Below are 12,384 nucleotides of genomic sequence, written 5' to 3' on the forward strand. Positions count from 1 at the left end.
TACATGTAATAATAATTTTCAAAATACATTTTCCAAAATTATAAGATCCAAACCATCTTCCTCCTTTCCTTCCCTCCTCCAACTCAGAGATATAGACAATCTGATCTGGGCCATACATGTATTATCATATCACATCACTGACTTTTAAAAGGTCATGAAGAGGGGTAGCTAGGTAGAACAGTGGATAGAATGCCAGGCTTCAAAACAGGAGGTCCTGGATTCAAATCAGACCTCAGACACTGCCTAGCTATGTGACCCTGCTCAAATCACTTAACACCAATTATCTAGCCCTTGTCATTCTTCTGTCTTAGAACTGATACTAAATCAGAAGGTAAAGGTTTAAAAAAAAAAAAAAGGTTTTGAAGATCAGGATCATAGGATCAAAGTAAAAAGATTGGAGAAGGGCAAATGTCATCCTACTTTTTCACAGAACAATGGAGTTCACAAACTATAGGCTAATGAAGATAATTTTAATTCCTGACAAATTCTAGGAGGTATTGTTAAAGGGATAGTCAGCATTTAGAAAAAGGAAGTGGTAGTTACAAAGAGTAAGAAGACGCCATCTTAGACTGACTTATTTCTGCTATTTTTCACTAAAATGAAAAATCAGGGAATGCTTTATAGTTTACTTCCACTTTAGTAAAATATCTGATAAAATCTCTCATGCCATTCTTGTGGAAAAGATTGAGAGGTGGGTTAGTTGATAGAACAATCAGATTGATTTGGAAATGAGTCAAAAACCTGACCCAGAAAGATGTCATTATTGGTTCAAAGTCAACTTGGAAGGAGGTTTTCAGTGGTGTGTGAGCTGTGCCTTTCCCTGTACTATCTTACATCTTTTCAATGCTATGGGAAAAGGGAAAAAACACTATCAGTTTGTCAAATGACATAGAACTAGGAGAGAAAGCTAAAACTTTCTCAAAACTAAAAAATAGGCAATAAACTAAAAAAATGGAAAATAGAGTCATGATTCCAAAAGACCTTTGATGCATTAGAGCACTGGACCAAACTAAATAGGATGATGTAAAGATAAATGTTTAACAACTAGGTTTCCAATAATACTAATTGTAAGTAGGGAACATTTTAAAGTAAAATCTGAATTCACATTTTTCCATCCTCAAAGTCTAGAAAACAAAGGAAACAATAAATCAAATCCTCATTTGTTCAATTTGCCCATTTCTAAGGTGTAAGTGCTCACAGGGAAATTTTGACAATTGGCTCCACCACATCCCAGGATAAACATTTCACAATTGGGTTCAAGAAATCACAAGTAAAAGTTGTGGATCCCTAGAAGTTCATCTGTGAAAATACTGGAGACACTGAAAATTCAACTTGTCTAAAACAATTCATTTTATCTCTGGCTTCCCATTTTCTGTCAAGGATACCAATATCGTTCTAGTCATTCAGATTTAGAGCCATCTTCAGCTCCTTAAATTCCCTCATCCAACCAAACAGATCAGTTGCCAAGTCCTATAGTTTCTCTCCCCATAATGTCTCTTAGGTTTATCCTCTTATCTTCATCAACATTTGTTGTTTTTCAGTCGTTTCGGTTGTGCCCAAATTGTCTTGACCCCATCTGGAGTTTTCTAGGCAGAAATACTGGAGTGATTTGCCATTTCCTTCTCCAGTACATTTTACAGATGAGGAAACTGAGGCAAATAGGGTAAAGTGCCTTGCCCAGGGTCACACAGCTCATAAGTTTCTGAGGATAGATTTGAACTCAGGAAAATAAGTCTTGCAGTGCTCTCTACATTATGTCACCTAGCTGCCAACACCATAACCAATATACTTAATTCGAGTTCTCTTCACCAATTGCTTAGATTACTGCAATAACCTAAATGGTCTCCAGAGCCTCTACAGAGCTGTCAAATTAATATCCCTAACCCTAACTATGCCACCCCCCTCCCTGATTTAAAAGATCTAATGGGTTTCTGTTGTCTCTGGGATAAAATGCAAACTCTTCTGTCATTTAGCCTTTAGCAATCTTACTCCATCTTTCTTTCTAGAATGATTTCACATTATTCACACTGTTTCAAACTAGCCAACTTTGCAAAATATTTGATCTTCTGTGTCTTAGCACAAGTTGTCCCCAATGTGTGTGACTGCTCTTCCCACCCCACTTTGCCCTCCAATGCAGATATCTAAGTTCAAATCTGGTCTCAGACATTTACTAGCTGTGTGACCCTGGGCAAATCATTTAACCTCTCTGCCTCATTTTTCTCAACTGCGAAATGGAGGCTCAAAAAGGACTTACCTCAGTGGGCTGTTATCAGGATCAAATGAGATAATATTTATAAAGCGCTTTGCATAGTGCCTGGATCTTTGAAGGCAGAGACCGCCCCCTCCCATCCAGCTTTGTCTCCCCTAGGCATAGCACAGCACCTTAGGAACCACGGGGTACCTAATATAGACTTGGGGAATGGAGCTACGTCTGCTCAGATGAAAAAGGGACAGGATGGAGGAATAATCTGTCTTCTTCAGACATATCCTCTGGGGTGGTATTAGCGGTGAGGGTGCAGGACGGGAAGAAGAGTGTCTTCAAATCTGCCCCCTCCCCTAGTTCCCGGTGATCGTCTGAATTTAGGGCAGGTCCTCTTGTTCTCCAACTCTTGGGTTCCTACTGAGTTACTAAAGGGCATCTTGGGAAGAGGATGAGTCCCCCCCTCAGCCGGTCACTGCAAAGGGCAGCGCTGGACACACACACACGCGCACACACACACACACACGCACTGGCACATAGCCCCAAGCACATCCGTTCTAGCAGGAGACAGACACTCGCGAATAAGCGGGCAAGAACATCCCAACAGGTTTTTGGAGTCACCCCTGGCCCGTCAACCCCTCCTCCCACCTCTTTCCAAGCAAGCCCCTCTGGCCAGTGTCCAGGAAACGGAGGCTCTGGACCGGCTGCTGCTGCTGCTGCCGCCGCCGGCTGCGGGGCGCACCAGCCCTCCCTCTCTAAGAGGCCGGGTTTTTCCGATTGGAGCCTCCCTCCCTCTACTGCAATCACTGGAAGCCACCACTGCCTACCGCGGCTGCTCCTGCACATTATTTATTTATTTATTGGCTTATTTCTTTCTTTCTTTCCTCTGTTCCTGTCCCCGCGGGCCCCCCTCTGGTCAGAGAAAGAAGCGCTGCAGTCCGGGAGAGGGAACTAGAGAGGAGTCTGCAGTAGGGGCGGGGGATGGATGGATGGATGGATGGGTGAGAGCTAGAGATTGTGCGTGAAGAGGTAGGAGAATCCCAGAGCAGGAGGGGAACTGGAAGGAGTGGAAAGCCCCAGAGAAACCTCCACGCATCCCCTCCGTCCCCTGGCTTCGCCGCCGTAGCCACCCCCTCCCTGAGCCATGAGCGCCACTGGACAGAAGGCTGGAAGGAGTGATGGCAACAGAAATCGGAGGGAGCAGGAAACTGAGCTACGGGACAGAGCCAAGCAGAGCCAGGAGCGGCGGCTCAAACAGGCTACCCAGTTCGTACACAAAGACTCTGCCGACCTCCTCCCATTGGACAGTCTCAAGAGGCTTGGCACCTCCAAGGATCCGGTGAGACATCCCATGCCCCTACCTTGCCCCTGCGTCAGGGGGTCCTTTGCTTCTCGGTTCCAGGAAGATGCTAGGGACCATCTCCAAAGGAGAGGGGACCACCAGACCTGCTCTCTGGGATTCTCCCCTTACTTAAAGTAAGGATGAGGCAAACCCACCAACTTTGGGGTATGCGCTCTGCCCATTTATCAGGGGTCCATCGGGGATGTCCCCTGTATTAGGGAGCAGGGTATGGACTGATTCATTATTTGGCATCTCACCTTTGACCCTAATAATTTCAGGCTAGAGAAAGGAGAACCCAGTCAAGTAGAGGGATGCTAAGAGAGATGTAGAGGCTCCAAGGAGGGGGGAAATGTCTTCTAAGATGGAATGCTCCTTGGGATGCCTGGAAGCTTGGGGTCAGTAGAGAGGAGGAAGGAATATGAAGGAGAAGGTGGGGGGTGACCAGATGAGGGAGGCAATTTCTCCTCTTTCCTGATTCCCTAATGGCTAGTCAGCAAGCAGCCTTTCTCATCCTCTCCCTCCTGGATATCAGAGCTTGGGCTGTCATTTGCTAAGCTAACTGGCTTCTTCGATTTTCCTTTCTTAGTTAGTCCTCATCATTTCTTCCCAGGCTCAGAGGTATTATTCTCTGCTTACATTCATCTCGCAGAATGGGAGCTGCTGATTGGAAACTGCTGATTTTAGTGGTGAGGCAGCTGAAAGGGGGCGGGGAAGGGGTTTCTCTGCTCTTTTTTATGAACCAGGAAGAAGTTAGCTTTGGAAGCTCTGAGAAGTCTATGGGGACAGGATGCTAAGGATCCAAGGACTGGCCCCTGACTTAGGATGGCCTATGTCATGAAGATGAAAGGGATTAGAATAGAAGGAAAAGTCATACCAAGAGAGCTAGAGGGGGCAGCTGGGTGGCTCAGTGGATGGAGAGCCAGGCCTAGAGACAGGAGGTCCTGGGTTCAAATGTGACCTCAGACACTTCCTAGCTGTGTGACCCTGGGCAAGTCACTTAACCCCCATTCCCTTACCACTCTTCTGCCTTGGAGCCAATACACAGTATGGATTCTAAGACGGAAGGTAAGGGAGGGAGAGAGAGAGAGAGAGAGAGAGAGAGCTAGAAGAGGGCAAGAATGAGGATGATGAAATCACATGTATGGGAGGGCCAGCCCCCTAGCTGAGAAAGCAGAAAAGAAAAAAGGCACACTGCTCCCTCTGTTCCTATCTATATCTCTATGCAATTGCCCTGGAGATGTCACCGAATACCTGGAAAAACTGTCAGAACAATTAAGAGCAGGGATCCTTTGTGTCCTGTGGCAGCCTGGTGATCCTACTGACCCCTTCTCAAAATAACATTGTTAAAGGCATAAATGAAATTCATACGATTACCAAGGAAGTCAAACACATTGAAATACATTTAGTAAAATGTAAAAAAAAAAAAAAAAAAAAAAAACACCTCCGTTCCCAGATTCCATGTTAAGAAACCTTGCCTAAAAGGTTCTAGTGAATTAGGGTCATCTCATGGCAGTTTCCTCCTAAAGGAGCCTAAGAAAATAGATGTTTCTCATGGCCCTTCAGACTCGAGCCCTGTCTTTGCCAGCAAAAGGCTCTGGCTTCCTGCTTCTGGGATAGAAGCCAAAAACCTTAGCCCAGAATTGCTGCCAACTCACAAACCCTGACTGTGAACCATTCCACTCTTGGTCTTTCTCTCCCGCCACCCCCAAATCTCTTTTAGCCACCAAAAGTCACCTCAAAAAAAAAAAGGTGAGAGGATTTGGATTTCAAACCAGTACAACCAGTCTTTATAGAAACAGAAATTGCTGGAGTAGTTGGAGCCAGAAGGAAGGGAATGAAGCTGCTTACATGGACTCCTTTTTCCCCCAGAGAAGGGGTAGGATGCTCATTTATCCTATCAGAAATTATCCTATTCTCTTAGACTGGGAAAGGCTTATTTCCCTTTTTCAGTCTGGTTCTGAGATTTCATAAAAGCAGGGATCTTCTTCTACCCTTCTAGACTGGCCACAGGGACAGGCACATTTTGTAAATAACAGAATTCAGCCATCCTGTTACCAGCTTTCAGACAGTAAATACTTATGACCAAAGGGGAATTGGCCAGCTGATGAAGCTCTGGGCCTGTCACAGCCTCTCGCTCCCAGAATTTCTCTTAGCCTCAGGACTTGGAGTCCTGGGGCTTTATTTTGCAGAGAAAGTTGGGAGGAAGAAAAAGACAGCATCTGGGCTCTCAGCAGCCTGTGGGATAAACTGACTTGTAGTCAGCCATGGGAAAAGGGCCCCAGCCTCTGTGGGAAAGGTGGGAGGAGAAAGTCTGGGAGTTAGAAAGAAACAATTCTGCTGCCAGGCCCAAAAAGCTCTTTGCCCTTTTCCCAAGCTGGTCTTGTTGGCAGTCCAGCTGTCAGGGAGCAGCCTCGGGGGCCTCATGAAACCTTGGGAAAGCTAAAGTCCCAAGAGCTGGACAAGGAGAGCGAGAGGGAGAGGTGGGAGAAGGGACCCACCAGGCTCTTCTGCTTTCAAATTGTTCCCCAACAGCTTTAGGACTTGGAACTCAAAGGAGAGATGGGGAGGGAAGGAGAATCTTTCAAGTTAAAATCCCATTCAGGGGAGCTTCCTTCTTGCAGAAACCCTACAAAGCCTCTGACAGAGATGATCCCTCACATACAAACCTTCTGATCTCATTAGCCACTTTGGCCATTGAGATGATTGAAGATTATTCTTCACCATTTTTTCACTGCATTCTCTCCCAGTCCCACTTGACCTGCTTTTGACTGAAGAGGGAGTGTGTCTTGGTCCTGAGATTCACTGGCCTCAATGACCAGGTTTTATTGTGCATCCCAGGAAGCTCCGTCCCTTCCCTGTCTGTCGGTCTCCATTCCTTGTTCTCTCCTGTTCATCCTTTTTCACATCCAACCTTGGGAATGGGGTACAGTTGGGTACTGGAAGTCCCAGAACCTGCATTAACTCTCGCCCAATTGCTTTCATGGTGGAGCCAGCAGCCACACAGTGTGATCCAGCGTCGCCTGATGGAGGGGAACCTGAACCAGTTTCTGGGGGAGTCCCCCTTGGCTTGGGGCCCAGTTCAGGAAGCCGATAGTGGTAAGAAGACCAGCAGAAAGGAGACCCCAACTCTTCTTGTTCATTGCAAGGTGAGGGATACCTCGACTATCATCATGGAAACTAAAAGTGGCTCAGCCTTCTTTTCTTCTGTACCTCCAGGAGGTTTAGAAACTCCTCAGATTTTTCTCTTAACCTAGACTCAGGAGATGGAAGGCTTTTCTTTCTTCTCTGCCTCTGCCTCTCCTGCCACCCCCATTCCTGATATTTCCCCTTTTGCCCCAATCAAACCCATAGAGGGTGTAGGTGGCCCTATAGATGGAGTGTTGGGCCTGGAGTCAGGAAATCGTGGGATCAAATCTAGTCTTAGATATTAACTATGTGACCCTGGGGAAGTCACTTAACATGGTTTGCCTCAGTTTCCTCATTTGCAAAATGAGCTGGAGAAGGAAATGGCAAACCATTCCAGTACCCTTGCCAAGTAAATCTCAAATAGGGTCACCAAGAGTCAGACATGACTGAAAACAACTGAATTGGGGAACATATATGTATATACACACAGGCATATATATATATGAATATTATATACACATATAATATTATTGCACGAATAGCCTGGTTTTCATTTGTGAATTGCATTCATGTGTGTGTGTGTATGCAAGTGGATACAGGATTGTATGTGTATTCATTTTGGAAGGCAGGATTATACATATCTATACAATCACGTATGTGGGTATAGATATGGATTGTATAATTAGACTTCTTCTTTGAAATTTTTTTAATAACTCTTCTTCCCACCTCCCCTCTTTGAAAAAAAAGAAAAATTGTAACAAATATGTCATCAGCAACAAATTCCCACCATATCCCTGTAAAAATGTGTTTTGTTCTGCACTTTGAGTTCGTCGTTTCCCTGACAAGAGGTAAAGTAGCAGTCTTCATCATCAGTACTCTGCAATCCTTAAGTAGTTGTTTGACTTTAGAATGTTGGAGCTAAATAAATAGTTTTCCTGGTTCTACTCACTGCATTCTGGATCAGTTTATATAAACCTTCCCAGTTTTGTTTTTTCTGAAACAGTATCTTTCATCATTTCTTCCAGCTCAGTAATATTCTATTAACATTCACATACTATAATATGTTTGATCATTTATTTTCCAGTTGAGGGGCATTCCCTTAGTTCTTTGTCACAATACAAAGAACTGCTGTAAATGTTTTTCTACATACGGGTCCTTTTTGTCTTTTTTATTTTCCTTAACTCTTTGAGGTATATGGGTGTGATCCTTGGTCAAAGGGTATGAACAGGTTAGTGTTGTTTTAGGCAAAGTCCTAAATTGCCTTCCTGGCAACAGTACATTAATGTACCAGTTTAGTCAAAGCCTCTCCTACATTTATTTTCCAATTTTATCGGTTTTTTCAATCAGATGTGTGGACAGTTGGAGCTTAACAGATATGTAGAAGGCACTGTCCTAGTCCCTGGGCATATGGAGATGAAAAAGATGATGTGGAACTGGAGCTCAGGAGAGAGATGAGGGTCAGATCTGGAAGACCTAGGTCTGGAAGTCATTAGCATAACAAGAATGAAACCCATATGAGCTGATGAAGTCACCAAGAGAGATAGTGCTTGCCTTCAAGGAGCTTACAATTCAACAGGGGAGTAAAGGCATGTACAAATTTTATAAATTAGGATGGAATAAAGAGTGGCTTGAAAAATCGGAGGACAGCTCACTTCTAACTGAAGAGATCAGAGAAGGTTTCATGGAAGAGGAGGCACCTGAGAAGGAAAGGAAGGATCTTAACAGTAGTCCATTGCAGGCATAGGAGATGAAATTAAGGAATGGCTCATACAACTATGAACAAATATATGGGATATACAATATATGAAGGGGAATATTGTGAAGTCAACTTGGAAAGATAGTTTGAAACCAGGTTGTGGCATATTTTGAATGCTAGAGCAAAGAATTTTATTTTATCCTGTAAGCACTGGAGAGTCCCTAGAGATTTTTGATCAGAGGAATTCAGAACTAGATATTAGCAAGATTTCTTTGATAGATAAATATTACCAACTTTTCAGTGCTATTGATGGCATAGAGGATGGACAGAATGCTAGACTTGGAGTTGGAAAGATCTGAGTTTGAATCTTGTCTCACTTATTAGCTGTGCTATCCTGGACAAGTCATAACTTCTATCAAAAGGGAATAATAATAGCATCTACTGACCAGAGTTATTATGACAATCAAATGAGATTATGTATATATATATATGTAAATGTATGTATATGTGTATGTGCACACACAACACCAAACCACTATGTAAATATTGACTTTTTTTTTACTGAAAAATAATTCAAAGTTCATGTCGATATTTACTAATCATGTTCTGGGAATTGTGGTTGGCTCCAAGTAAAAAAAGGCAGAAGTAAAACAGTCCCTGCCCTCTAGCGGTTTACCATTTGGCCCAGAGAGATAGTATGTATAAAAGCAGCTGTGTTCAAAGCAGATACAAGGGGAAAGTATTTGCACATCTTCAGTGGCCCAGGAGGTGATAATGGGAATTTGCCCAGGTGGGTGCCAAGCCCAGTAGATGCCCTTTCAGGATGGTGTTCTGGCAGGAGCTAAAGCTGCCAGACTGCTGATGGTCAGGGGCTGTTTGATTGTAGGTGCCAGCGTAGGTTGTGGAGAAGTGAGGTAAATGATAACTATGGTTCTTACAACTAGAGGAAAAGAAAGGGAGATACTGGAGAGGTGGAGCTAGCATCCAAACTGGAATTACTTCAAAGCCACCCCACTCAGAAAGATCTGGCTCTTTTGATAAAGATCAAGAGTTAATTGGGTCAGGAAAAGGCTGAACTAACTGGTTATCAATTAGCAAGCTTGGGCATGAAGTTTAATTGGGCACTCTTCTAGGATTCATGCAATAGAAACAACTGAAAAAAAAATCATTGCTAATTTGCTAGCATAGATTCTTAATCTGGAATGCACAGATTCCCAAGGAATCCATGGATAGATCACAGGTGGTCCATGACTGTTTTATTTTTGTAGGTTTTTGGTCATTGTGTTTCCACACAATCAGTTTCATTTGTAATTCTACATCTTTTTATTCATCTAAGAACATTATTCTGAGAAATTCATAGGCTTTGCCAGACTGCTAAAGGTTGGGGAAGGAGGCTGGAAGGGAAGGGAGGGTATGAGGTAAAACAGGTTAAGAACCCCTTTGCTAAGAGATGGAGCCCTTCTTGAACTATACTCTCCTGTATCTGCCTGGGAGCCAGAGAGGCTATCTAGATGGAGTACACATTGAATCTGGGCTTCAAAATCTGGGCTTTATTCCTAGCAAAAGAGGAGAATGGCTACCAGATGTTTAGACATCATGTCAGCAAAAGAGGAGAATGGCTACCAGATGTTTAGACATCATGTCAGCATCATTAGCTACACTACATGGAGAGACTTCTGGAAGGCTGGCTCTAAATGTTTCTACCCAATGGCAGGACAACTCAGGTGGTGATTCCTCTAAGTGGAAGGGTCCCTTTAAGGACACCATGGGGCGGTGAATCCATACTCCTGGCAAAATCACCAATGTTTAAATGCTTTCTGTTGGCAGCTGTTAGATAAAGCTCTGCATGCCAATTCATCCAATCCTGTCCTTGTCTGAAATGAACAGCTGTCAAACAAGGTTTTCAAAAGTTGACTTGGATTTGCTCTCCAGTTTTTTTCGCTGCTGTCTACACTTAACTCCTGAAAAGGTATTGAAGAAAAGACTGTTAAAATGACCCCACTAATGTGGCATGATATATTACTCATGTGACAGTCTTTCTGAGTCAGACACTAGAGTAAAGAAGACAGTCTTTAAAAAATAGAACTCAACAGAGTTCAATAGAACTAGAAGCAAATGACTTCACAAGGTAGCAAGAATATATAAAACAAAATTTAAAAAATGAAAAATTCGAGAATATGAAACACCTCATTGATATCTGGAGAACAGATCTCAAAGAGACAATTTAAGAATTATTGGTCTACTGGAACATCATTACAAAAGAAAAAGTTTGGACATTATCCTACAGGAAATTATCCAAGAAAACTGCCCTGACATTCTCGAACAAGAGGGAAAAGTGGAAATTGGCAATCTGTTGGTGATGGAATACTACTGTGCTCAAAGGAATAATAAACTGGAGGAATTCCATGTAAATTAGAATGTTGAATCCTTTTCCCTTCGTGCATGTAGTGTCCTTACGTTATGTTTATAAGTTTGGTGTAACTCCACCTCTCTCTCTTCTCTCCCAACTGCAGCTGAGTTAGCTTCCTTTTTACTCTACCTTTTTATTAATAAATCTTATTAAATATAATACTTGGAGTATTTGGATAGAAATTTTTAATCTTGCAGGAGCCACTAAAGTAGAGGAGAACATGGTTAATTGGAAAAACTATTTTGACTACTGCATGGATTGGGTTGAAGAGAAGTAAGGCAGGTAGATCAGCTAAGTTATTGCAGTAGTCCATGTAAGAAAGGATATGATATGGTCCTGAGCTAGAGTGATAGCTTTGTGAGTGGAAAGAAGTGGATGGATATGAGAGATGTGAAGGTAGGAAGGATGAGACATGGGAACTGATTGGTTATGTGGAGTGAGAGTGAGGTGTTTGAAGCTGATACTAAGGTTACAAACTTGGGTGACTGGAAAGATGGTTGTGTTCTCAACAAAAATTGAGAGATTTGGAAAAAGTGAGGTTGTGGGAGGAAAGAGAAGTTCTGTTTCGGACAGATTTACTTTGAGAAATCCATAGGACATCTGGTTTGAAATGTCCAATAAGCAGTTAGTGATGTGGAACTGGCATTCATGAGAGACCATGGCTATATGAGAGGTGCAACATTGTTAACAATTGTGATGGAATTCTATTGTGCCATAAGAAAGAATGAGCAGGTTGCTTTGAGAAAACTTGGAAACATTTATATGAATTGATGCAAAGTGAAGTAAGCAGAACAGGGGAACATTGTACATAATAACAGCAATATTGTATGCAAATATGAATGACTTGGCTATTTTCAACAATATAAGACAATTTTGAAGGATTTGTGATAAAAAATGCTATTCACCTCTAGAGGAAGAACTAATGGATTCTGAATGTAGATTGATATATACTGTTATTGGCTATGCTTTCTTTCACAACATAGCTAATGTGGAAATGTTTTGTATGACTGTACATGTATAACCTATATCAAATTGTTTACCTTCACAAGGAGGGGAAAATAAAAGGAGACAGAATTTGGCACTCAAAATTAAAAAGAAAGGAATGGTAAACATCATTTCTACATGTAATTGGAAAAAATTTTCTAACTATAACATTGATAAAACCATATGAGATGATGTCACCAAGAAAGAATGTGGCAAGAGAAGAACAAAGGTCAAAACCTTGGGGGAATACACCCCATAGAAGAAACAAGATATGTATGATGAACCAGAAAGGAAGACTGATAAAGAATGCTCAGTAAGGTGGGAGAATCAAATCAGAGCACTGTCACTAAAACCCATAAGGGAGATGGTTTTTAGGAGGAAAGGGTGTTCAATAGTATGAAATGCTGCAGAGAGGTCAAGAAGGATGTGGATTAAGAAAATGCAATTCACAAGTCATTTAACCCCCATTGCCTAGCCCTTACTGCTCTTCTGCCTTGGAACCAATAAACAGTACTGATTCTAAGACAGAAGGTAAGGGGAAAGAAAGAAAGAAAGAAAGAAAGAAAGAAAGAAAGAAAGAAAGAAAGAAAGAAAGAAAGAAAGAAAGAAAGAAAGAAAGAAAGAAA

General features: G+C 42.4%; 1 protein-coding gene across 1 annotated transcript in view; it reads left to right on the top strand.

Annotated features, from left to right (window-relative positions):
* Positions 1-3,202: 3,202 nt before the first annotated feature.
* NRIP2 (nuclear receptor interacting protein 2) overlaps positions 3,203-12,384 on the top strand; it is a 12,136-nt gene continuing 2,954 nt past the window's right edge. The window contains exons 1-2 of the mRNA XM_044678385.1: positions 3,203-3,539; positions 6,536-6,688. Of these exons, the coding sequence (XP_044534320.1) occupies positions 3,345-3,539; positions 6,536-6,688 (348 nt within the window). The 5' untranslated portion in view covers positions 3,203-3,344. The remainder of the gene's footprint in view (positions 3,540-6,535; positions 6,689-12,384) is intronic.

This window comes from Gracilinanus agilis, chromosome 5, assembly GCF_016433145.1.
Source record: "Gracilinanus agilis isolate LMUSP501 chromosome 5, AgileGrace, whole genome shotgun sequence".
Taxonomy (NCBI): domain Eukaryota; kingdom Metazoa; phylum Chordata; class Mammalia; order Didelphimorphia; family Didelphidae; genus Gracilinanus; species Gracilinanus agilis.